Source organism: Acartia tonsa, chromosome 5 (genome assembly GCF_053477335.1).
Source record: "Acartia tonsa isolate MP-2025a chromosome 5, ASM5347733v1, whole genome shotgun sequence".
Taxonomy (NCBI): Eukaryota; Metazoa; Arthropoda; class Copepoda; order Calanoida; family Acartiidae; genus Acartia; species Acartia tonsa.
Window position 1 is genome coordinate 2,228,160 of NC_137264.1, and position 27,545 is coordinate 2,255,704.

The following is a 27,545-nucleotide window of genomic DNA, read 5'->3' on the forward strand; positions in this document are numbered from 1 at the left end:
AATGAATAGTAACTGTCTGTTTGGCGCATAGCGCCAAAATTTTTTTTTTAGTATTTCTTGATCTTTTTTTTTTGGAAACTGGGATAGTTATGCTTTTTGTAGGGTAGGGGGCAAAAAGGGGCATTTTTGTTGACCAGGGGGGGGGGGCAAAATGGGGCATTTTTCAACATTTAGGGGGGGGCAGGGGGGGCGGTGGCTAGGAGGGGGCGTTTTGGTCACTAGGGGGGGGCAATTGCCCCAAATGCCCCCTTCAGTTCGCACGCCACTGAACAGCTAGTATACAATATTTTACTTTAAGAAATTGTAAATGATGTAAGCAATGTCTGCCATCCGCCACATGTTTCCCAAGTGCATGTCAACAGATGAGGATGGTGGCTGGGGGTCTGTGTTTCCATTGTCCAGCCTCCCTCTACCTGTGTTCTGCCAGGTCCTACAACATTTACCTATCAAGGACAAGGGCAACCTTAGATGTGTGTCTAACTGGTAAGGATAAGATTAGATACATTAGAATGTTATTTTAGGTATTTTTCAAAAGCGAAGCTTTTCTATTATTAGGGTCGGTCTGTCCGTCCGTACGTCCGTCCGTTCGTCTGAGATAGATAGCTTTTTTCGTTAATTTAGGCATGTTAGAATTGTCCTATCGATTTTAAACTTTGCATGGTGATTTCTGTAGTAGTTTGGTACGATTTAGCAAGCGTAGCAACTCTATAATCATTACCAAAATGTCTGTACGTCCATTTTTAGCATGTTGATTTTTAACTTTTTAAACAACAAATTTTCATGTGATCTAATTATGCGAATATTCTGATTTTTGGTATACTGATTCCTAGGACAACGAATTACATTATTATAAGCAAAGCAACTCTATAATCAAGTCCTAAAAATGTAAGTATGTCCATAAACATTATCCTTTATCAAGAAGTTGGTCAACAAATTTACTCACAATTATGCTTTGACTCTTATTCATTTATATTCTGATTTTTCAGTTCTGACACTATACAAGTGTTAATGTCCGTTTGTCCTACCGTTTCAGAGCTTCGCTTTTATGGATGTTGTCATCCTTGTTTGGACAATATTAACCCCCCGCCCCCCCCCCCCTCCTCTGCTCAACTCCTATGATTTTTTACCTGTCTCTTTCTCTGACCCTGAGAAGATTTACCCAATGGATTGTTGCAAAAATGCATAAAACATTTTTATTATTCTTATATGAAAGAGACAATATGTCTTTGTCTGCTTCTTAGATCCCACTATTCCCTGGACCAATATGGTTCTCCTTTATAGTGAAGCTTCCTAAATGTTAAGGGAAGGTTTATATTCATTTTTGGGTCAACTCTATTATACAAATAAAAATCACCCGCGGAAACCCATTCCCCCACCAACAAAAAAATTTAAAGATTTTCTTTTACTTTTAAGATTGAATAAATGTGGAATGGAGGGTCGACTTACCTTCCCCTTAACTCTATATATTGTCCCTAGAGGGCCGTAGCCACTAGTTTTTGTAAAAAAATCGGTAGGATGTCTGTCTGTTTATTTGTACCTAAAAAACTGCTAAACCGATATGGCTCTCCTTTACATGTGATGCTTCTCATTTAAAAAAAAACTATTTCCATGAGGGTCTCTCTCCTCTACCTTTACAAGAGAAATTGTCCATAGAAATCAATTACAAAAACCACTGAATATAATATCTTTGATAAAAGTGGAGCTAAACACCATTCACATCTTTAAATGACCCTAGGCGTATCCGCTAGTTCTTAAATATAATTTTTTCAGGTTCTATACCATGGTGACTAAGCTTGATGCCACCATGAGAACCTGGAGCATAAGTTTAACAGCCCACAATGATCAAGAAGTTGCCATAATGTTGAAGACTATTCAGGTATGGCAAGATGTGGTTTGGTGCGGCATACACATCCAGTCGCCTTTGCAAGCAAGCTGCAGGCATGCACCTAATCTTTGCACAATCTGCAGCTGCAGCTTTTTATTTTGCAACTATCTTTTTAGATTTTTACCAGCCGCACTATTAAAATTAAAAATTTTGAAATTAGTCCTTTTTTAGGCAGCAGCCGAGCCAACAGTAACCAACAATTTTACTTTTTGTTGTTGATCAAAACTAGAAGAAGCCCAATCTGTCCCACTGTAAGGAAGACGATTCCCTTTTCTCCCATCTCTTTTGAAGAGATTTTCTTCTCCCCCTTCCCTTTTTCTTTTCCCTTTATATGACGTTTTATAGGAATCGTCTTCCTCACAGTGGGACAGATTGGGCTTCGTCTCAAAACTACCATGATAAGGAATGGTTTATCTAGTCATTTCTAGCATGAATCAAATTATTTATTTGTATGCTTCCCGGACGGATGGACTTTAAATCAAAATAGACTAACATCATTATCTAAGCCATTAGAGGCCCCAATTTTTGGAGGGGATGGGTAATTAGTTTTAGGTGTAATTTCTTAGGGAGGGTGGACGGAGGTACCCTCTCTTTAAATAGGTATAAACCTTCCCTGGACCTATAAGAAGCTTCACTGTAAATAAAAACCACTTTGGTTCAGTGGTTTGCGAGATCCTTTGCCACACACACACACACACACACATGCTTCCTATTACTTTTACTTATGTTTCAGGTGGCCAAAGAGAGACAGAGGCAGAATCCCTTGAAATTGGACCTAAGATTTCATCTGGATAGCAGGGTTAACTTTGTAAGTGGTAAAACATTTGTAATGCAAGCTTTTCTTTATTTAGGGTAGGTCTGTCTGTACGTCCGTCAATAATAACCAATATGTTTAATTGGTAATGCATGGTAATGAGTTGCACCTGTGTATGTGCCAAAGGCATTCCTTCTATTCTAACTATTTTTGTCGCGCATTTGACATAGCAGCAGTAGGAACCATTTAAATGTCTTAAGTTGCAACCTGGTGTTGGGCCGGAATTCGAACCTCCCCGACGACGAGCGGATGTGTTATGCGTTGAGCCACGACCGCGGGTAAATAAAAGTATAAGTTTTATACTGTTTTTTTTTTTATTTATTGTCTTCAAGAAATATCAGTTTTATTTCTAGGCAAAGAGAACCCTATTTGAAGACTGGAGCGATTACATTACAAGACTGGAGACTTATCATGACCTCCATTTTCTGGAGGAGCTTGACTTCACCTTTCCTAACCTGACGTCTCTCAAGGTTCTAGAGAAAGGAATGGTTGAAAAGTTTAAGTTTATCCAGAGACATCAGGTTTGTCAGTTAACTTTTATTTTGGCGGTTCCATCAAATTGGCTGTCGACCACAGAACCCCCCCCCCCCCCTCAAATAAAAAAAGATAAGAGGATGGGGCCGAGGGGTTAGTTCTATTCAAAAGTGATAGTATCCGTGTTTTACCCTAGATTATGTTAGGTAATATATATTAAGTACAGGGTTTCTCAGTATGGTTAGGGTAACCATAGGTTTAATACCCCCCCCCCCCCCAGGATTAGGGCTTAGTGCTCTTCCTACTACGTACTTTAAACTTTAGGTCGAAGCATACAAACACGTTTATTTACTATATTTACTATATTACCTTTATTCTAACAAGTAAATTACTTTGATACCCAAAGTTTTATAATCATGAATCCAAGTCAATAGGCCAAAACTTTTGATACTGTTATTGAATTTTGATTTATTGGTTCCAATTTAAAAGTGCCTAAACTATTCAATCATAATTTTAATATACAGAAGAGTATATTTTGTTTATGTTCATATTTACTTTTACTCATCGTCCCCTGTCTTATTCCTTAAGATTCCTGAATTTCTGAACCTGTTCTTGTTTTTAAAAGCGAAGCTTTTCTATAATTAGGGTCGGTCCGTCCGTCCGTCCGTCTGTAACGGATAGCTTTTTTCGTTAATTTAGGCATGTTAGAATTGTCCTATCGATTTCAAATTTTGCATGGTGATTGCTTTAGTAGTTAGGTACGATTTAGAAAGCGTAGCAACTCTATAATCATTACCAAAATGTCCGTACGTACATTTTGAACATGTTGATTTTTCAACTTTTTTAACATCAAATTTTTATATGATCTAATTATCATCCGATTGATCTGATTTTTTGTATGCTGATTCCTGGGACAACAAAGAACATTATTATAAGCGAAGCAACTCTATAATTAAGTCCTAAAAATATAGGTATGCCCATAAACAGTATATATTCTATATCAAGCAGTTTTTCAACAAATTTACTTACAATTTTGATTTGACATTTACATTCTGATTTTTCAGTTCTGACATTATACAAGTGTTAATGTCCGTTTGTCCTACCGTTTCAGCGCTTCGCTTTTATGAATGTTGTCATCCTTGTTTGTTTAGGGCCAGTTAGAACACCTACACATTTATGATACAGACAGAATTTCCCCCAGAGATTATCTCAGTGCTTTCTTGGAGGAATGGTGGATATAGAATATGTGGATATTATGACAGGAGAATTTCGTCAATTTCAGCTGCTATTACAGTCCTCGAGAAAGGGGGGGGGGGGAGTTTTGACACATTCGTTAACCTGGCCCCTAGGCTTTATCTTTGGTCTGAGAGGATAGGTGATTAATGATAAAATCATTCTTATATGATGAATTTCACGAAGTTTTAAGATTTTTTGGATAGTCCTCCAGGTTCCGGAGCTCCAGAACTCCAGGTGGTCTCTGTACAGGTAAAAATGGAAAAAAAATTTAAGTTACAAATCAACTTATAAAACAAAATATGCATCTTTTTTCTTCAAATATGTGAACAATATTAAAAAAGATGCATATTTTGTTTTATAGGTTGACCTGTAACTTAAAAGAAAAAAAATTTAATTTTTACCTGTACAGAGACCACCTGGAGGCCTGGAGCTCCGGAACCTGGAGGACTATCCAAAAAATCTTAAAACTTCGTGAAATTCATCATATAAGAATGATTTTATGATTAATAACCTATCTTCTCAGTCCAAAAATAAAGCCTAGGTGCCAGGTTTACGCAAATGTGTCAAAACTCCCCCCCCCCCCTCTTGTCAATACGTACCATGGTCAGGGGAGGTATTGGGGTAAAGTCTTAAGGGTGGAGGATGGGGTATTGTTATATCAGCCAGCTGGGAGAAATATTATTTTGATCAGGGTATGGGAATAGTTATTTCTCGCATCGTATTATAAACGGCTTTCAGTGGATATAGAATGTAATATGTAATGTAGGGTTGGGCCGGATATCCGGTGTGGCCGGATATCCGGCCATTTTCAATATCCGGCCGGATACCGGATATTGAAACTATCCGGCCGGATATCCGGCTCTATAATTTGTTATACTTTACACCAAAAATCTCTGCTTTTTAAAATCTTAAATGGCTATAATTTTCTTATTATTGAAGCTAGAAGAACATTTTTTCTGAATAAGTTTAACTTTATGTAAATTTATATAGGTAAGATTTCTGAAGAAATTTTTTTTTTACTACTTTAATATCTGGTAATTTGGCCGGATATCCGGTAATTTGGCCGGATAACCGGATATTTTCCGGATATCCGGCGTTGGCCGGATATCCGGCCGGTTACCGGATATCCGGCATTTGAAATCAGCCGGATATCCGGTATCCGGTATCCGGCCAAAAAAGTATCCGGCCCAACCCTAAATTGTAATGTATATATAAAACTGGTTTTAATCTTATGATTGTACATTTTTATATTCGTAGAAAGCTGGATATAATACAATGCTAGACATAGTTTTTTCGTATGGATGAGAACCGGTTCCTATCCACCGGATTCGAATGAATACGAGAAAATATCTTACAAAATACAGATATTATATATCCATTAATCACAGGTAAACATCACTCTACCCAGGGAACAATACTTTAAAGTTTTAAAAGATTAATCCTAATTTTAAATGTCTGTGTGACCCTTAGGATCTTACAAACGGCAATGCCAATTGATTTCTTTTGGACAAGATATAAGAGCCCAGTAAAAATTTGATTTTGTTTTAAAACAAACTTTGATTTGAGAGCCTAAATTGTGAAGCCCCTAGAGGCTAGGGGCAAATTTTAAAACAAAGATTTACAGAACTTAGTAATCTATTTGGATTATTTTTAAAAGTTATTCGTTATCTGACACATTTAATCTTATTAGTGGTGGCGCCTTTGATTTGGAAAGTTGAGAATACAAAAATTGGCCTAAAATCACAAAGAGACCAGTAGGTTGCGGGTAAATTCCGTAAAGGTGTGAGTTCTAAGGCTTAAAAACAGTAGTAGAACGATAATATTCTCTAAATATGTGTATTCCTTACCTATTGAATAGAACCATAGACAAAAATTTTTTTTATAGTTAACAATAGGTACCTAAAATTTTTTTTAAAACCTGAAATTTTCACTGAACGCTTTGCTAGTGTCAAAGTGACAAAAATAAATTTTTATCATATAATAGGTGCATAGAATTACCATGGACAATCAAATAATGTTTAAAAAATTAATATCTTTGAAATAATTGGCATTATTGTTATTTTTTAAACTCTTTCCAATAATTTTTTTATAATTGTCTATTTTGTTATTATTGTCAGTTTGACATTAGCGAAGCATTTGATGATTTTTTGAGTTTTTTAACAATTTTTTTAACTTAAAATATTTTTTTTTGTCTGTAGTTCTTTTCAATAAGGAATACACATATTTATTAAATATTATCATTTTAAACCTCACATCTTTATGGAATTTACCCGCAACCTTCTGGTCTCTTACTAAAATATAGAAATATTATAGACCAACCCAGGGACTAGAGAACTCTTTCTGTTAACTCCGTGGTTAGTGAGATCTTAAAATTAAAAGGCTTTCTAATTTGTAGAATAAATATATTCAGTATATCAAAAGAATTATGAAAATATGAAATATTGGACTTAGACTGCACACGCTACGAGTCAGCGGTCATGCTAGACTGACAAACATTGATTTCATACTTCAATACAGGCAACTAAGATAGATTATCATAGATTTTAATAATTAAGGAAAAATGTATTTGTCATAGACATGCACAGGGTTTTGGCAGGGAGAAATTTGGAACCCCCCCACCCATAGACGTCCAAGGGGGGGGCAAAGTGGGGATTACCCCCCCCCCCCCAAACGAATTTTCATTTTACCTCCCCCCCCCCCCATTTAAAATTTACCCAACCATTTAGGAGGGGGTATTAAAATTCGCGCGCCATTTTACCCCCCCCCCCAAAAAAAAAAAAAAAAAAGCTTGGACGCCCCTGCTCCCACCCCCACCTTAAACAAAATATAGAAGGTTGTGAGATTTAAGAAGATGTAACACTGACAACAAGAGGGGGGTTATATGACCTCCTACATAATCAAAATATTAAAAAGTAAAAAAAGCCTCTCTTAACTGGTAAATTAACCATTCGCTACACTCAAAGACATCCTTTTACTTTTATATAAGGATTATCTTAGTCATATCTATCTATCACAGAAACAGTCTAAATGTGCTGGACATCAAATTTTTCCGTTTTGGGGAAAACTGTAATTTGGCTGCCGACTTCCCTGTGCTTCGTCATCTCTGCATAGAGCTAGGGGAGGAGCATCCCAGTGTTGGCAAACTTGTCAAGAAAGTTTCCAAACAACTCATCGCACTTAGGTATATTAATTTTAATTTACTATTAAATAGAACGTTACAGTGATATCAAAGTATTTTGAAAATAAACTTATTTGAGTAGAATCTACTACAGGAATCACCATGCAAAGTTTGAAATCGATAGGACAATTCTAACATACCTAAATTAACAACAAAATTAACTATCCGTTGCGGACGTATGGACCGGCCATTATTATAGAAAGGCTTCGCTTAAAAAAATTTCGCGACAAATGCATCGATCAAATGTAAAATTGACACATGTACGCTAGTCCTAATTTTGATTTTCAATAAAAAATCTAAAATAGATGATTTAAAAAAAAAAAATTCTGCAGCACCCTGTATGTATTTCATGGCTCTAAAATATTGTAACTGGGTTTTTTCGAACCATTTCCCCACTAATTCCTTTTAGCCAAAATCGTAACCACGCCTGTAGATAAGTTAGGTACAATTTAGAAAGTGTAGCAACTCTAAAATCGTTATTAGAATGTCCGTACGTCCATTTTAAACATGTGGATTATTAACTTTTTTAACTCAAATTTTTATGTGATAATAAAATTGACGCATCTGGTTAGCCAAAAGTGGCGATAAAATCACATTACACACTTGAGAATAGAAATCCATAAACATATCATCGGTTGGTTTCGGATAAGCACGTTTCCAGAATGATAATATCTTATCAAAAAATGCATCAATCTTATCATTTTCATACTGCTTAACACACAAATACGCATCTTTACACACATTTTTCATGTCGGGTGGTAAAAATGTCTCTCGCATCTTACACAAGTACCCCTTTAATGTTAATCGTCTATTCTCCATATCTGCAGGTTTTAGCGTATAACCACAAGCGGTTCTTACACCCACACACTTGTCAAACAGAATTTCCTTGCACACTTGATGATTAGTCATATGATACCGTCTAGTAGTCATCCAAAATCTCTCTAAATAATCATCAAAGAAAATCACATCATCGTCTACTAAAAATTCAGGCGCATTCTTTCTGAACTGATCATCAAGCTTAGCACACGTTTCATTGTACCTATGAACATTCTCTTCCCCCTGCGATACGTACAAAGATCTATCTGGTACATAAACAAGAGATTTACACCAACTAACCTGTGACTCACTCAGCCCAGCCTCAAAGAAATTGAGCGTATTAAAATCCTCCGCTTTAACCTCAGAAATGGCTGGCCACCACATGAGAACTCCATTGTAGATATTATCCACAGCATCAACCTTAGACAGCTCCCAAAGTTTTATGATCTTATCTTCATGATCTTGCATTCCACCAAAAATAGCTCGAGAACCACTAGCAAACAATTTAGGCTTCTCCTCTGGTACAGATCCTCCAGCCGTCCTCTGCCAAGGCATAGAGTTATTCAAACTATTCTGCTGGGCACTATTCTGCTGGGCAATTCTATCCAAAATTCGTTGCTGGCCAGTCATAAACTCATCAACAACCGTCACATTCTTGGTTTTGATATCACTTTCAACACCAGGCACCACTATTTTAGTAAGGCGATCTTCTAAATCGTCCATACGAGTAGCTAATCCAGTAACCGCAGCACTATTAGTAGTAACATTATCCGTCAACTCTTGAATATTCGTCTCCAGCGGCGCTAGACGCCCACCCATCTCCGCCGCCACATTATCAATTCTAGTCCCAAGAGCATAAATCTCACTCTTGACCGAACCCATAAAATTAACCATATACACATCCTTCTCCTCCTGTGACATCTTCCTCCAATCAGCAATGTCCATCCTGGTCACTGCAAATATCCTGAACAAAAACCAAAAGCAAAGAAATAATACAATTAAAAGAAAATCTGAGCTATAGATTCGTACTACACTACTGCGCCAAAATGACATGTAATAATAGTAAGAACAAACAGCTAAATATTCTAATAAAGTGTATTAATTCAAGACAGATTAAACATACAATTATAATATTAAATATAATAGCAAGGATTCACTTTTAGGTTCGTGCCGAGTCGCAGAGCATCGTTAGATATGGAGCGTGACGGACAAGTGCGAATGATAACGAAGTTTCGGACAGAGTTAATAGTTAAAGCACAGCTGATTGTTAAAGGGCTACAATTTAATCAAATTTCAGGATCAATGGCTAGAGGATGTACAACAAACCAGATGGCTTTGGCTAAAACGATGGTTGGAGGCGCTGGTTCCAAGTCAAATCCTGTAACTATTGATCAGGTTAGTGATGAAGATAATTTTTCATATGAAATAAATCAATGTGAAATTGATTTAGCTGATGAATTTGGCGGACCAGCTGAACTTATTCCTTTAATTGGCGCAATTCAAGGTGGTTTTATTTGTTATTATTGCAATAGAAAAGGACACATGATGAGGGATTGCTTTGATATTAGAGATAAAAAGTTACCTAATCCTAAAGGAAAATACTATTTGCGGTGGGGAAACAAGCCTTTTGTTCCCTATAAAACGGGGCAAAAGAGTTTTAAGAAGGATGAAAATGGCATTGATGAAAAGAAATTGGTTGGTGAAATTGAAGGAGGGGTGAAGGATGAAGCAGATACGAAGGAAGTGGCGTATGTCGATGGTTTAGGGGTACGCGATTATGAAGATGATCTTGTAGCGGAATAGTGCATGGAATAGTGCTATTATAGATGACATTTTATGGTATTAATGTTTTGTATGTATTATGACCACTAAAACCTTATTCCATTTTCTACATGTTACGCGGCATTGTTTTGATTTATGCGCGTTGTAAATAAACAACAACAAAACAAAATTAATGATAAAGAGTGAACGAAGCAACTCTAATACTGTGATAGTTTATTTTGATGGTTTATTTTGAATTATGAAAAGATAACATATTGTTTATTACCGTATATGAAGTTATGAGATTATGTTATAATAGAAATCAAAATAATTAATTTAGTTTTCGATTATGTTTTGTTGTAATTAAAAAAATTCATTTTTGTTTCAGACTGTTGGGGAGTCTAACAGAGATAAGAATAATAAAGAATTGAAAATGGAATAACGAAATAGGAATACAATTTTGTAAAATTGTTAATGAAAGAAAATTAATTTTAATTTTAAATTGAATCAAATTGGATAAAAATGTGAAATTAGATATTTGAAAAGTATTAAATTTTGATGAAAATGTGAAAAATTGTTTTAAAAGTTGAGTCAGTTATTGTGGTTTTAAGTATTTAATTTTAAAACAATTATATTGCGATTTAGTAATGTTGATTCAGCAAAATTTTTTATGAAGCTTAGAATTTCATGAAGCAAAATTGTTATAATGCATTAGATATCATCGTGGAGTAGCCCCTCTTTATAAAGGAGGGAGGGGTTGGCAAATATTTTGCGCTGTCTCTCGGAGTTGGTATGCGCAAGAATGGTGGAGCTGTCTCTCTTTTGAGGAGAAAGGGGGAGTGAACATATTTGCAAAGAAGTTTGCACTATCTCTCAGAGCTGGTATGCGCAAAATGGGGTGGTGTAGAGAGGTAGCTGCAATGATTAACAGGAGTGGGGCGTTCCATGCGCAGAAAGTTGAGCTGCACACAGAAGTTGAGCTGCGCAAGAAAGTTGAGCTGCGCAAGAAGGTGCTCTCAGGTATGGAGAAATATAGTTAGTTGAGTTTCGACTTTCAAAAATTTAATACATAAAAGTAGTGTGCAGGAGATCAGTTATTAATCTGATAATAATAGTATTATTAGGTAATATTTTGTTGAATTAGAAAAATTTTATGGCATTCAGAAAGAATTATTTAGTTGCTTGGTGATTGATAACAGTTGATTAATATTATATTTCTTAAACTGTTTTTAACCTATTTTTGAATGGGGGGTCAAAAATATACTAGGACACCTATAGAATCAGACTGCAGAGCCCAAATTTGAATTAAGTCCCCAATAAACTTTTTTTGGGGGATTTAAAAATTAATTTTTAGTGTTGCTGTAATCATTTTGACCGAAGCAAAAGCTCTTTTTTTACTTCGGGTAATATTGTGGCTTACAGAACATTTTTATATAATTCACTTTATATTGATACAATAAAAAAAACATTACTCTGTTCATTGGAAATAATTTTTTTTTCCAAAACAATTAATTTCATTGAAAAATCTAACATTTACAATAAAACAAATAATTCTGAAATCTAACCAATAAGGAGTCTTGTTTTATATAATTCTTTACAATTCAAAAAAAGAGTGTTTTCACAAAGTGACGTATTTCCAATGTAGTTAAATATTTTTTATTTAATTAAAATGAAAAGAATGAAAACCATACACATAAAAGATACATACTTTTTAAAATTATTTCAAAAGATAAGTTTGAATAATCTTATTTTATAACACATTTGTATATGTGACAAAAATAAATTTGTTGTATTGCATAAACATTTGTTGTCATTTAACCCTTTACAGCCATTTTTTATGTTTTTAAAATAAGTGAGAGAACACAAACATGTTAATGTTAATTCGTTGATATATTATAAAGAATTAACTTTTTAGTGAATTTTTATAGTAAAATCATAAGGCCTAATTTTACTCTATACCAGAATACAATATTTATGAAGCAAAACACTCTAAAAGCTACGAATTTTACCCAAATAAAAAAAAATCCTTTTGCTTCGGTCAATATGATCACGGCAACAGTAAAAATTAATATTTAAATCCCCCAAAAAAAGTTTATTGGGGACTTAATTCAAATTTAGGCTCTGCAGTATCATTCTACTGGTGTCATAGTATATTTTTTATATATGTTTTAAAAATAGGTTAAAAACAGTTTAAATACAATCTCTTTTATTAAATGTGTTGCAAGTTTATTTGTTCAGTGATAACATTTAAGTATGGCATCTAAAATAATTGTATTATATTTTAGATTGGTCGGGAAGAGTAGTTGTAGTGGTTGAGATATACTATTCATTTGATGGTGAGATTTTATTTTATGCTGTTCAATATTTGATTACTATTATATATATTGCTGTTTGAAAATCAGTCTTGTAAAACAATTAGTTATATATATTAATACCTATATTAATTCTTATTTAAAGTGATTTATTTACTAATTGGCATCTAAAATGTTTGTAATATTTTAGATTGGCCGGAGAGAAGTTTTGTTGATTGTGGATTGAGAGATATTTTGGATATTTCTGTTGGAGGAGGAAATATTGTCGGTGAGTGATTTGTTTTATTCTGTTATTCTGTTATTTGTTGCAAATAGATAGATGGTTATTTGATAGGAAAATTGGATAGTTACAACCTCATAACTGTTGGTGTTGGTTAGATAGCTGTTTTTTAATTTTCATGAAGATTCTGAGATGGCGGCTGGAGCGGCTGAAGTCTACGTTCCAACGAAGATTGGTGGCATGGAAATCCTGGCCTTAGTTGACAGCGGTAATGCCCGTGGCTGCCTGATCTCTCAAGTGTTAGCTAGAAAACTTGAATGTACAATTGAAGAGACGGATTCGAAAGCATCAGGCGTGCAGGGTTCCAGCATCAAGATTGACTGTGTTGTTCGGAATGTTGAATTTCAGATTGGAGGCCACAGTTTTAAAGAAGATTGCTATGTGATTTCTGGCATGACTGTACCTATGAATCTAGGCAGTCATTGGCTTAACAGAAATCACGTGAAGACGATATTTGGGAAAGATGGTAACAGGATTGAGATGCATGGAACCAGTGTGAATCTGGTAGCTAAACGAAAGATTGTAGTGAAGAATTTGGTTCATACGGTTCTGGAGAAAATGGAGAAGGCAAGAACTAAGAAACCTGAGATTAATGTAGCTGAATTACAAGACCAAAAATGGATTTGTTCATTGAAAGATCGAATAGAAATTCCAGCATTAAGTACAATTGTGGTAGAAGTTTCAACTAAGGGAAAGATGCCTGAAGGACAGTTGTGTTATATAGCTCCTAGACAAGGTTACTGTAGCCGGAATAACCTGTTGATAAATGAAGGAATTACGGAGGTGGGCAAAAACGGTAAAATTATGACTAAAATTACGAATTTTGAAACTTTTAAGAAATCTGTTCCTGCTGGTACTTTGGTTGGAAATTTGTTTCTGGCGGAGAAGATAGCGATGTTACAAGAAAATAGGGTTAAAGAAGATGTGTCAACAACATTAAAGAAGATTCGTTTTATTAAAGATAAATTGAAGTTGGATAAAGTTCCGTTTTTAAAAGATAACGTCTCTTTGAAAGGTAGAATAGTTGGTTTATTTTTAAAGAATTTTAAGGCGTTATCGATTGACCCTATGGATATTGGATCTTGTACTTTGGAGGAGTATGATATTCAGTTGGTTCCTGGAGCTCAACCTTTCAAAAATAGAATGATTAGACTTAATCCTCATCATGCAGAGAAATTAAAGGAACAGATTGATTTATGGTTGGAGACAGATGTGATAGAAGAATGTAATTCACCGTTTAATTCTGGAATCTTTGCTGTTAAGAAGAAAGTGGGAAATACTAACGAGGTGAAAGTCAGGTTTGTCCTGGACTATCGCTCGTTAAATGAGATAACTGAGAAGATATGTTATCCTTTGCCTAACATTGGTGAGTTATTTGACAAACTTGGAGGAAAGAAGATTTTTATGTCTATTGACCTTACTTCGGCGTATAATTCAATGCATTTGAAGGAATCTGTCAGGAAATATACAGCATTTTGTTCTAATGGACGGCAGTATTGCTTCAAGAGGCTACCGTTTGGATTGACCAATGCTCCAAGTGCGTTTGTAAAATTGATGGATAGAGTAATGGATTTGAGTCCTGAATTAAGAGCATTTTGTCTAGTTTATTTAGACGATGTTCTCGTATATAGCATGAATGTGGAGGAACATCTGGAGCATCTGAATACACTACTACGAACCTTCTGTGAAGCAGGACTCAAGATTAATCTTGGAAAATGTACATTGTTTGCAGAGGAAGTGAAATTTCTGGGTCATATCATAAATGCAGAAGGCATATTCATGGATAAAGCATACATTGAAAAAATTAAGAATTGGCCAGTACCTGAAACAGGTAAAGATATTCAAAGATTTACTGGTTTCATAAATTATTATGGTTCATATTTCAAGAATTTTTCTGATATTACGGCACCATTGAACAAATTCAGAAACAGTAGTAAAATAGAATGGGATGAAAAAAGTATGGAAGCTTTTACAAAGACTAGAGAATTGTTCTGTGAAGAAATAAGCAAATCATTTCCAGATTGGAGGATGGAGGCTGAACCATTTGTGTTGGATACAGATTGGTCGTCTACAGCTATGTCTGCAGTGTTAAGTCAAAAACAAAATGGTCAAGAGAAAATGATATCGTGTTGGTCACGTGTTTGTTCAACTCATGAAGCCAATTATGCAGCGCATAAAGGAGAATTATGTGCATTAGTAAATGCTGTTGAAAGATTTGAATGTTATTTGAGACACAAGAAATTTATTGTTAGAACTGATTCAGCTGCACTGAAACATTTATCTACTTGGAGACAAAACGGATATTTTGTTGGCCTCACCATAAGGTGGATAAATTTTTTATCCACCTTCAGTTATGAGGTTGTACATAGGCAGGGCAAGATGCATACTAATGTTGATATATTGTCACGTACTACGTTAGTGGATAGTAAAGATAGGATATCTAAATTATCGACGGACGAACAAGGAGAGTTAATATTGGATACTGTATATCAATTAGAAGATCCTAAATTATGTCTTATTGCAGGAATTGGAGCAGAGACGGCCAGTCAAATAGCGTCAAGATTGAAGGCGAGAGAATTCAGTCGTAGTCTGGAGAAGGATCCTGTTTTAGTGGAGGTGAGGAAATTTATTGTAAATAATGTCAAACCCACGTCCAGGGAATTGTCTCAAATGCCTTATCGTGGTAAACAAATATTAAGGTTTTTCGAACACTTGAGTTTTCGAGATGGTTTAATTATTTTGACTTCACCCATGCGGCTCCAGAAGGAATTTCAATTTATAGAACGGGTAGTGGTACCTATTGGAATGTACAATAAAGTTTTTTTGTTGGCTCATGCAGATGTTACAGCGGGACATAGGGGTTACCTGGAGACTTTGAGTAAGATTAACAGACACTTTATTTTTCCCTATGTGTCTAAATATGTAGCTGCGGCAGTTGCAAATTGTGTTATTTGTTTGAATAGGCGTAAAAAACCGAAACATAATCATAATATAGAATTTTCACCTTTGGCTGGGGAGGCTATGGCAGAGTTGGCCATAGATGCGATAGGTCCTTTGAATGAGTGTGAATATAATGGAGTCATTTGTAAGCATATTTTAATAGTAGTTGACAGTTGTACTAGATATGTGTGGTTGTTTGCTATTGAGGATGTTAAAGCTGAAACAATTATTGAATGTTTGAAGTTTAATTTATTTTCTGTTTGGGGATTGTGCGAGAGAATCAGGACTGACAATGCACAAAGTTTTAAATCGAAAGTTTTTAGGGAAGTTTGTTTAAGGTTGGGTATTGAACAAATTTTTATCCCTCCCCGCTCAGCTAATTCGAATTTTAGTGAAAGATACAACCAATCGGTGTATTCGTTTCTTAAGACTGATTTACGTTTTCAAGATGGAGATTGGGCTCATAAACTTAAAGCTACACAATTTTGTATGAACACTTCTTTTAATCGGAGGTTAGGATGTTCCCCGTTTTTCAAGTTTTTCCTACGTAACCCTAAGCTTCCATTGGATGCATTTGATCCTTTAACACGCACAAAGATTAAATATATGAATTTTTCAGAGTTATTGGATTGTCTTGACAAAAATTGGAGAACTGGACAAGAGAGGACTGAGAAGTATTTACAGGTAGAAAATACAGAAAGGATAGGTAGGCCGATAGCTATAAATTCCTATTGTTATATTTATTATGACGTCACAACGATTGGTGTAGCTCGTAAACTCTGTTCTTTATGGGTGGGTCCGTGTCTAGTGACAAAAGTAATTTCTGACAGTTTGTTTGAGGTTCAACCCCTGGAAAAGTGTAGATTGAAAGACAAAGGGGTTAGAATTGTGCCAAGGGATAAAATATATGTTATAGAGAGTACTCTAGATTTGACTCCAGATGAAAAGATTGACTTAGTGGTTACAGATGAGTTCTTCTCTGTGGACAATGACTTGAAAATAAACTATGATTTTCCCAATACTTTAAGAAATTTATCTTGTTCAGGCGTTACCGAAGAGGAGAATAGTTGTGGCGCTAGTCCAGAGGTGGTTGGAAGGCGGAAGGATGGACAGGTAACACCAGATTTTTTGGAGGATTCTTTTTTGGGTGTGGGCTTGTCACAGCAAAGGTCAAATGTATCTAAGGATAATGAATATTTAAATGATTTAGTTGAGGATCTTAGTGATACTTTGGAAAGTACTCATATTTCTGAAAGTGTAGATACGAATGACAAAACTAAGTTAGATTCTACATATTCTACTATTAGTAAAGATAGTGTTTTTCATGGAGATTATGCGAATGATAATAGTTTAATAGACAACAGTTTGGGTGTAGAGGATATTAACATGGAATCTGCTAGAGAATTAGAGTCTCGAATGAGTATTTTAGAAGACACTTTTCCAAAACTTCAGAGTAAAATTGTAAACTTGGAACAAAGAAGGGGAAGTGTTAAACGGGGTAGGGATGTTGAGGAGGATGAATTAGATAGATCGTTAGATAATGCAAAATCGCAAAAAATGTCCGAAACTATTCCTGTGAAAGGTCGTCCTAAAGGTTCTACAAATGAAGTACAATTACAAAAATTGGATGAGGATAGACAAAATAGAGATAAAGATAGATTAGAACGTTATTCTGTAGCAGATGTAGTAACTAGGAACCTCGCAAAATTGATTAAAAAATAATATTTGTAATAATTTGTATAATATTTGCAGGAGAAGAGATTACCATGACAATCGTCGGGAGCGTGACGACAAGCGAGGAGGCAGCGGTGGTGACAGACATGACCGGAACAGACGAGAGGGAGATCGTGGTATGCGAAAAAGGTCACCCGACGCCTGTAGTTCAAAGAGTGGACGTTCTGGACCAATACCTGTGAAAAAATCCAAGGATGATAGAGGAGTCAGGTACTTGGATATTTTGCTATTTGTTGTTGTGATGCAGACCTATTGTTTTATTATTGTTGGTGGTATGTATGCGTCACAGGATCCACGGTTAGCGGCTTATGATTGTTCTCAAATAAGTGCTGTTGAGCTTAGATCAGCTGCCTGTTTGCATGATAGGATGGAACCGGTCAGATCTGTGGAATTACTGGGTTTAGCAGAAACTGATTTTATATTGTCGGAGGCTATTAGTTGTGAGGTTAGGCTAAAGTTGGAGCGCTGGTTTTGCGGCACTGCGAGTCATGTGCACGTGTTAGACGTGCCACATGAAACACAGGTAGAGTTAAGTATGGATGAATGTAGAAGGGTTTTCCATTCTGGCAAGTATCAGCATGATGGTATTAGTTTTAAAGTGAACATAGATTTGCCAACTGTTCACAGCTTTACGGTTAATGGAACATTGTCACCTTTCGGTGATGTTGGTGGTGAAAACATTCAATGCAAGACACTGGGAGTATATGCGCACAACATGTGGTTCAATTTAGGTTTTGCTATTGGGACTTTGCATATTTTAGTAAAAAATACTCCAGTTTTGATCAAGGGAAATGTTGTTATGGATTATGATAAAAAAACGATTGTGGCGAACTTTGAAGAAAATCATTTGTGGGCAACATCAACTTCACGCTATTTTCCGTATGTAGTACGAAAACCGGCCAGTAATTTTAAGGTAGTTTTTCAAGATACATTCAATTTAACTACATGGAATGATCAACTTTTTGTTTCTAACTCGGAAAGGAATATTTTAGTTAAAGTTATGGGAACAGAGAAACTTGTTTTGCAGCATCTGGATTTTAAGATTTTTGTAACAGAATTGGAGGGTATCAAGTTTTTAGAGGAACCGAAGGCGGCTGTTAGAAGTTATTTTGGGGATTTGTTAAAACAAGAAGCCAGGTTTGATTTAAATGCTATGTTTTTGGCTAGTAGAGAAAGGAATGAGAGGATGATGGAACTTTTTAGTATTTCTAGATGTGCTCAAACAGAAGTTAGATCAAATGTACAGTTGCATCATGGGTTCAGAATTATACACCTGGGAGAGATTGCTAAGTATGAAAAATGTACAGCGGTTGAAATTCCAGTAAAGTTAGGTGTGGATTATGGATGTGCTGTAGGACATTTGTTGGTGGAATATAAAGGTGAGACAGTTGGGATACAAGAATATAGTAGAATGATTGTTACAGTAGAGGACATAAAATTGCTGAATTGTTCGCAAAGTCCGGTATTTCTGAAGTTGACAGCTAATTTGTTTCTTGGGAATCAGGGGCAGGGACTCGAAATTCTTCACATTGCCAATGAGAAATCTGAACATGTGGGACAAAAGATTTTTCTGAATGATGAAAAGGTGTTTATTGCTGATTTTAATAAGACTATTAGATATCAGGGCTTAGAGGATTTTGAGGATTTTAATGGACAGGCTTCTAAATTGGATTTTGTTGATCATAAGTTGTCATTTTTCGAACAAGTTACAGGTTCTTGGTTTGGTTTAGAACATTTGTTTAAAGATATACTACCATTGTTTGCTAAGTTTGTATTGATTGTTTAGATGTTGTTGTTAGGTATAATTCCCATGTTGGTAGTTCTGTATTGTTGTTGTTCATGGTGTTATAAAAAAAGATTTACTGAAGAAGAATTTAATGCTAGGTTTTAAATTCTTATGCTGAAATTTAATTATATTGTATTTTTGCAGGTTGGTTACGGCGGCAACAATGAATCAACAGTTATTGAGCAACGAAGAAAATGGTTGCCACAAACAATCTGCGGATGAAGGAAATCAAGTCAAACCTGGTCTACCTGTAAGCGCGTTGGTCAGCAACTCTGCATCCCGGCTGGTGTTGATAATGTCGCGCGTCGAGCTGCCAACGTTGAGTGTGGGTAGATCGTCGAGGAATGTGTTTATGAACAGTGAAGACATGCCACTTGCAGATTTAATTCGTCTTATTGATAATGAACCAAGGTTCAAATTGAACTTAGTAAACATGCTTTCGTTGCAGTTAGAGATGGGGAGATGTATCAACTCATTAGACTGGGCTTTGGACAGGATCCCTATCTTTACCAGCCAGAACTCAAGACACTTGAACCTGGTAGCGGCTGGTGAGCATTCTAAAGCTATAAACAGAAAGCTGTACTGGAACGAGACAAACAATTTGAATAAATTGAGTGCAACTATGTTTCTCTACAAGCTTGTTTGTGAAATGTTACCAAGTTTGGTGTTGCTTGCCAAGATTGAGTACCTGGATGGAGATGAGAGAAAAAGCTGCCAAACGTTGGGAGAATTGTTGCCTATAATCAAGCACATGGGGGAACTGGATGACTGGCACCAACTTGCCAGAGTTGACGTCATACCTGCAGATGGTCGAATGAGTCTTCAGTCGGTGCTGAGAACGGTGGGCAATAGCATTGATGCGCGTTTGAAGACGCAGGTTGTATCAGCTATCTGGCTCCTGGCACATTGGAGAGACGTTGTGAATAAAATTTCCTTTATTCTGAAACAGATGCCATCCACAACTTTGTTCGAGTTACAAAAAGAGTGGCTTGAAGGAAAGTCTGAACAGGATTTGAGTGCTAAAGTGTTTATTGACGCTATTCATGTGAATGAATACATGAACCTATCGGTTTTTATACCACGCATCTTTAACGTGAATTCGGTCAGCTTAATTACCAGTGGAGAGATGCCAGCTGAGATACGTTATGTTAGATTGGATGGACAAAGAGAAATAATTGAAAATCTTGTGAGTGCTACATATACAGGTAGTTTGGTGAACAATAAAGTAGACGGAAGAGTTTTGACCTGGGAAATGCAGATGCGCTGCAAACGTCTGCGTCCGACTCTAGCCAAGCAGACGTTGCTTTGTGAGCCAGGTACTACTTTAGAGGATGTGGCAAAGGAACTTAGATTGGAGTTGGATGGAAAAGTTCATACAAGTTTGCTGGCAACCAATCTCGAATGGAAGTTTAATCCTGAACACAAAGTAAATGAGTGGTTTGAGGGTGATTTTAAGTTGGTTACTCGGTTTGGGGGTCCTGTTTGTGTCCAGCAGGATCAGCCTTTGGATCAGAACATTCCTGTTTGTCTAGACCTTGAATTGTCAGGTCAGCAATGGCGTGTTGATGAACAAGCGATGGAGGAAATGAGGATGGAACACACGCCTGGAATATTGACGGTGCTTGATAAATTCGGGGAGGAGGTTAGTCGTAAGCATCAAAAGATTTTGGATACTCAAGAGGAGGTTGATAGCGTTGCAACCTTGATTTCAGTTGCGGTTAATAGCGGATTTGAAAGATGTTTACATATGCTTGGTGATACTGAGGCAAGGATGCCTCAAGACGGCTTGTGTGATGAGACCGCAAAACTTGGAGTGAATGATAATGAAGCTACCATTCCTATGGATATTGAAGAATCTGGCAAGAAAGGAAGAGCAGCTGGAAAAAGAAAGTAATAATTATAGTTTACTGTGTATTAATTCATATTTTATTTTATTTTTATGTATTAATGTTTAAGTATTTGTTGAGGCAGTAGTAGTCTCGAAAGGTTTAATATCAATGTTTTTATAACAATGCATCTCTAATGACATGTTTTTAAATCAATGCATTTCTGATGGTTATATGTTAATCAGTGTTTTTATTTATCATGCATTTATAATAACTATGTTAATCAATGCATTTCCAATGTTTATATGTTAATCAATGCATTATATGTTAATCAATGCATTTTTCAATGATTATATGTTAATCAATGCATTTTTCAATGATTATATGTTAATCAATGTTTTTTTTTAAAAATATAAAAAAAAGAAAAAAAAACACATAAAGAGAAAAAAAAGGAACATATATAAAACATAAAAGAGTTCTAAGGAACCAAAACAATAAGAAAAAAATGTATATGAAGTGTTTAAAGATCTGGAAATAAAATTAAAAAAAAAAAAATTATGGCAGGTGTCATACTAGATCAATTATTATCTATTTATCTATAAGCATTCAATGCTATTTATAATATATTTGATAATTAACATGTAATAAACATATTGTTATATTCAATCTGTAATGTTACAGTTTCGAAATTTATGTTCATGTTAAAGCCGGGGAGAAATGTGATGTATAGTCCCTTTCTTCCTGTCTTGAGAGCATTGTATGTATTTTGTATATTAGCTTTTAGTTCTTGTGTCACCCGTCTCGGAGCAAGACTTTGCTCTGCGACTCAGCACGAACCTAAAAGTGAATCCTTGCTATTATATTTAATATTATAATTGTATGTTTAATCTGTCTTGAATTAATACACTTTATTAGAATATTTAGCTGTTTGTTCTTACTATTATTACACGTCATAATCATCCGATTTAATTTATTGTATTTTGAATCTAAGAATACTGAATTTATTCTGAATTTACGTATAATTTTGTGAAAACTTATACCTATCCTACATATATTTATATTTTGTATATTAAGTTCTGACACTCTACAAGAGTTAGTGTTCGTCTGTCATACTGTTTCAGAGCTTCGCTTTTATGGATGTTATCATCCTTGTTTTTACAAACAAACAAAACAAATAATATATTTTCTCGTATTCATTCGAATCCGGTGGATAGGAACCGGTTCTCATCCATACGAAAAACTATGTCTAGCATCGTATTATAAACCGCTTTGCGCTTTCTACGAATATAGAAATGTACAATCTTAAGATTAAAACCAGTTTTTTTAGCCCGTGCCTTTGGCACCTCGGGGCTAAAAAAACTGGATTTAATCTAATAATTGTACATTCTATATCCGCGGAAAGCGGCTTATAATACGATGAAAGAAATAACTATTAAAACATTTTTATTGAAAATCAAAATTACTACTATCGTACATGTAATCGCAGTTGTTTATTATTTGTTATATCGTCATAATAAAAGCCTATATTTCATATTATGTGCGCATTTTTTTATATGCTGATGATGTCTTGGATCTATTTGTAGGTATAAAAGAATACCCTGTACATTTTCTTAATATGCTTATTTCTATATTATGGTGCACTGTTCTTATTAATCTTGTTTAGAGTTCGTCATGTTGGAAATGAAATAGCCGGGTTGATATTTCCTGTGCTGAAAGAATTTTGTACCCGCGGCCCCCTTTTGGTCCTGCCATCAGCTTGCCCACTCCTGGAATGTTTCAGGTAATCAATAAATAACGTTTACACGGCTTTGCTCATTTTAGGCTTAGCTGCGTAACAGAATGCCTCTTTTGTGAACTAAGGGGGGGCCCGGTAGGGGGGGGGGGTGGGAGTTCTGACACATTTGCGTAAACCTGGAGTATAGGCTTTATCTTTGGACTGAGAGGATAGGTTATTAGGCCTGGAGCTCCGGAACCTGGAGGTCTATCCAAAAAAACTTAAATCTGGGGGAAATTTATCATATAAGAATGGTTTTTTCCCTAATAACCTATCCTCTCAGTCCAAAGATAAAGCCTATACTCCAAGTTTACGCAAATGTGTCAGAACTTTCCCCCCTTTATTATCTAAAAGTTTTACTGATTGTCCTTTAGCCCACAAGAAAGAGATATTCTCAGTTGTTAATAGAGACAGATCATAGACGTCCAAGGTTTTTTTTTGGGGGGGGGGGGATACAAAATTTTTAAGGGGGGGTAATTCGTTTTTGCAAATTTTTTTTACCCCCCCCAAAAATTTTTACCCCGGGGGTAAAATTTGCTTGGGGGGGGGGTAATTATGGTAGATATTATAGAGTTGCTTCGCTTTATGCCTAACTGTTACAGGAATCATCACGCCAAGTTTGAAAATAACGGGATAATTCTAACACTAAAATAACAATAAGTGCAATCATCACCTTTAAAAATATTTACTAGGATGACAGGGAAGAATTTTGTGGCCCAAGAAAACCTTGTTCCTGGTTTACAAGTGACAAACCTAAAATTTGTGACGGTATTGTCTCTAAATTCCTGGGCTAAAGACTTCATAGAGCTGAATAGTGCCACTGTTCAAGTTTTGCATGTTCTCAATAAGAATAGTTTGTCAAGTAATTACATAAAATTACGATATTAACCACACAGACATTTAATAGTTGTTTCTCGCATCGTATTATAAACGGCTTTCTGCGAATATAGAAATGTAGCCGGTGCCTTCAGCACCTCGGGGCTAAAAAAAACTAGTTTTAATCTGATGATTGTACATTTCTATATTCGTAGAAAGCTGGATATAATACCATGCTAGACATAGTTTTTTCGTATGGATGAGAACCGGTTCCTATCCACCGGATTCAAATAAATACGAGAAATTTCTTCAATTCACTTTGTCTGTCCGTCCATAACGCTATGCTGGGGAAAATGCTATTTTCTCGGCTGCTATTGCAGATAAACGGGTGAAAGTTTTGGTGAAGATTATCTGTATCTGTGTATAACTTACTTTGTCCGTCAGTTTGTCGGTCATGCATAAAAGGCATTGAAAATATTTTTTTTAGTACATCACAAAGGTTTCGTGATTTGTAAGAATTATTACACATTTATCAACTGAACATCTTATCTATATAATTCATTTTGCCTGTTTGACCTTCCAAAACTTTATGGTGCTTAGCTACTTATGGATCCTGTCATCCTTGTTAGATTACAAAACATTTTGATAAAACCTTTTTTTTGTCTCAACGGAAAATTTGTAACAATGATTGCAGCACTTATAAAAGTGAAACATATAATATGGGTCAATAATGGTTAGACAATAGACGTACTTGTTTTTGTTGTAAAATTATAAATTTGCAGAAATTAAAATTTTATATGAATATGCCTGTCCTTGTGTACTGAGGAATTAAACACTATTTCAGAAAATTATAAAAGATTTAAGTTGTGTTTCTTTATATAGTTCTAATGGCTATGCCTATAGAGGCCTCCCATGAGGGGGAGGGGGAAGTCGACCCCTGCCCATTGTCAATTAAAACAAGGATGACAACATCCATAAAAGCAAAGCACTGAAACGGTAGGACAAACGGACACTAACACTTGTATAGTGTCAGAACTGAATAATCAGAATATAAATGTATAAATGTCGAAGCAAAATTGTAAGTAAAATTGTTGAAAAACTGCTTGATACAGAATAATGTTTATGGACATACTTACATTTTTAGGACTTGATTATAGAGTTGCTTCGCTTATAATATTGTACTTTGTTGTCCCAGGAATCAGTATACCAAAAATCAGATCAATCGGATGATTAGATCACATAAAAATTTGTTTTTAAAAAGTAAAGAAAATCAACATGTTTAAAATGGACGTACGGACATTCTGGTAATACTTAGAGTTGCTACGCTTTCTAAATCGTACCTAACTACTACAGGAATGATTCACCATGCAAAGTTTGAAATCAATAGGACAATTCTAACATGCCTAAATTAGCAAAAAAAGCTATCCGTTACGGACGGACGTACGGACGGACCGACCCTATTTATAGAAAAGCTTCGCTTTTAAAAAGAAATGGTGGTATCCTCCTCAAGTATAATTATAAAATTTCCATTGACCACTGAGAAGCTACATGGTAAAGGAGAATCATATCGGTTCAACGGTTATCGAGATTCTTTGGCACAGACAGACATCCTGTTACTTTTATATAAGGATTTTTGAAAATGGTCTCTTTATTGACAAAAATATTTATCAAAAGAGACATCACAAATGATGAAGAAATAGAATTTAATTCAAACTATCCAAACCTTCGACAAATAGGTAAGACCTAACTATTGGTTGTGCAGCTTCTATAACACTGGGGTATGGACGTACTCATAGGGTACTAGGGGAAGGGGAAAATAAAGTGGGGATTATCCCCCCCCCCCATTTAAAATTTACCCCAACCGGAGGGGTGCTGTAGGCACCCCCAACCATATAGGAGGGGGTATTTACCCCTCCCCTCCCCCAAAAAATTTTGGGGGGGTAAATACCTCCCCCAAAATAAAAAATCTCTAGGTAACAAAAAAAAATTTGCGCATTTTAATACTAAATAGGTATTTAATAAAATTTAAATTATCCCCCCCAAAATTTACCCCTGCCAACAGATTTCAGGGGGGTAAATTACCCCCCCCCCCCCAAGCAAATTTTACCGCCGGGGTAAAAATTTGGAGGGGGGGGGGGGTAAAAAACTTTACCTCCCCCCCCCAAAAAAAAAAGCTTGGACGTACTTGCTTTATTTAAAGTGACGTATATATAATATATATTTGCCATAGAGTTTTGAGCCTTTGGGTGGTGATATGAGAAGATATCTTAAACTCTAGGGGAAGTTGTGTAAATGGTAGCAAACCCGCGACCGTGGCTCAACACGTAGCGCATCCGCTCGTCGTTGGGAAGGTGATAGGTTCGAATCTCGGTCCGACACCGCGTCATAACTAAAGACGTTAAAAATGGTTCCCACTGCTACTATGTCAGATGCGCGACGTAAATAGTAAGAGTGGGGGGGGGGGAATGCCTTGGCCCAAAACAGGCGCAACTCGCTACCATGCACAGTTGGGACTTCTCAGACAAAGGTCGTGCATCTCAGAGAGTTGGTTGTCTGATGGGTGAATGGACGCTTTACAACGCAATCATGTATGTATATTATGTTTCAAGGTGCGTGGAGGTCTAGTACCCGAAGCGACACCTAGCCCCTAGAGTCTTAACTCTTAAATGGTAGCAAGATCTTAATGATCAAATTATAAGCCTTAATGCCTTGCTTTGGTTTAGTTTGAGATTGATAATCTTTTCTCGTTATTTTTTTTAGTATTGAAAGTATCAGAAGTACCAGCCAACAGTTGGGTAGAAAAGCTGGCGGTCAAATGCTCGCAACCTGTACAAATCCTAACTGAAAAGCAACACCATCTATGCAAATTCAACTATTCCTACAGGCCTTGGTGTAATACATGTAGAGTACGGCATATCTATGACTAGCGGCTACGCCTCTGGGAGCAATTGAGGTTGGATGGGGGAAGTCGACTCCCCTCCCTCCAAACTACAGCTTTTATTTTTTTTGTGGGGGGGAGGGGTGTTTGGTGAAGATTTCTTCTGGGAGTATGGTGGTATCCACCACTAAAATAATTATAAGTTTTCCCAGTTTCTATGAGAAGCTATAACGGAGAACCCTATCGGTTCAGTGGTTAACGAGATCCATTGTAAAAGACATTTTACTTAAATTGTTGTGATATTTTGATAGTAAATTAAATATGTCCCTAAGAAGCGCACCAATGCAAGGGGGGATATGGACATTGAACTGTAAATTAAACTGGTGTCCAAACTTTTCAACCTTTACCTTAAGATCCCTGCACCAATGTCAATATTTTGGGTTAGATGAAATACATATACTATTACTCAATGTCAGAGGCGTCCAAGCTTTTTTATTGGGAGGGGGGGTGATATTTCCCCCCTAAAATTGTTTGGGGGGGGGGTAAATACCCCCTCCTAAATGGTTGGAGGTGCCTACGGCACCCCCCCCCCCCCCAAGGTAGGGGTAAATTTTAAATGGGAGGGGTAAAATGAAAAATAGTTTGGGGGGGAGATATCACCCCTTTACCCCCCCCCCCCTTGGACGTACGTCTATGCTCAATGTGATGATAATATATTTTTGTATAAAGATGATTAAAGTCCCTCCACAGATCATGACGTCATACGATAGAATAACCAATGCGAGGCCAGCATAAATTTTACCATTGGCCAATTACAGTAAATACTGGCCTCTCATTAGCTATTATATCGTATGACGTCATAATCTGTGGAGGGACTTTAATCATCTTCTTTTTGTATGTTAAGTTCTTTACATAATAATTAACTTAAGTTTTTAACAAAGACCCAGCTTAACTTGTATTTTTGTGATAGTGAGTTTCTCTGACGTACGGATTTAAATAGATAGCTGAGCTGGATCTTTAAATCATTTTAGTGGT

The 27,545-nt window shown here is 36.0% G+C and overlaps 2 protein-coding genes across 2 annotated transcripts; both read left to right on the top strand.

Moving 5' to 3' along the window:
• The first annotated feature begins 274 nt into the window (after positions 1 to 274).
• Positions 275 to 4,455, top strand: LOC145318518 (uncharacterized). Its single transcript, XM_080159818.1, has 5 exons — positions 275 to 483; positions 1,771 to 1,876; positions 2,619 to 2,693; positions 3,053 to 3,220; positions 4,325 to 4,455. Exons 1-5 carry the CDS (start codon positions 320 to 322, stop codon positions 4,412 to 4,414), a joined length of 603 nt encoding a protein of 200 aa, XP_080015944.1. The 5' UTR covers positions 275 to 319; the 3' UTR covers positions 4,415 to 4,455.
• A 2,833-nt stretch (positions 4,456 to 7,288) lies between these two features.
• On the top strand, positions 7,289 to 27,106 carry LOC145318519 (uncharacterized). The gene is made up of 5 exons (XM_080159819.1): positions 7,289 to 7,590; positions 22,706 to 22,822; positions 23,509 to 23,662; positions 25,305 to 25,368; positions 26,393 to 27,106. The coding sequence occupies exons 3-5, from the start codon at positions 23,510 to 23,512 to the stop codon at positions 26,557 to 26,559; spliced, it is 384 nt and encodes a 127-aa protein (XP_080015945.1). The 5' UTR covers positions 7,289 to 7,590; positions 22,706 to 22,822; position 23,509; the 3' UTR covers positions 26,560 to 27,106.
• The last annotated feature ends 439 nt before the right edge of the window (positions 27,107 to 27,545 follow it).

Bases quoted from the DNA above. Each gene is read 5' to 3' on its own strand.
- LOC145318519 (XM_080159819.1), top strand. From the start codon at position 23,510: ATGACAGGGAAGAATTTTGTGGCCCAAGAAAACCTTGTTCCTGGTTTA. The intron at 23,663-25,304 runs AAGAATAGTTTG...ATATTTATCAAA, and splicing joins AAGTTTTGCATGTTCTCAAT to AGAGACATCACAAATGATGA. The intron at 25,369-26,392 runs GTAAGACCTAAC...TATTTTTTTTAG, and splicing joins TCCAAACCTTCGACAAATAG to TATTGAAAGTATCAGAAGTA.
- LOC145318518 (XM_080159818.1), top strand. From the start codon at position 320: ATGTCTGCCATCCGCCACATGTTTCCCAAGTGCATGTCAACAGATGAG. The intron at 2,694-3,052 runs GTAAGTGGTAAA...TTTTATTTCTAG, and splicing joins TGGATAGCAGGGTTAACTTT to GCAAAGAGAACCCTATTTGA. The intron at 3,221-4,324 runs GTTTGTCAGTTA...TTGTTTGTTTAG, and splicing joins AGTTTATCCAGAGACATCAG to GGCCAGTTAGAACACCTACA.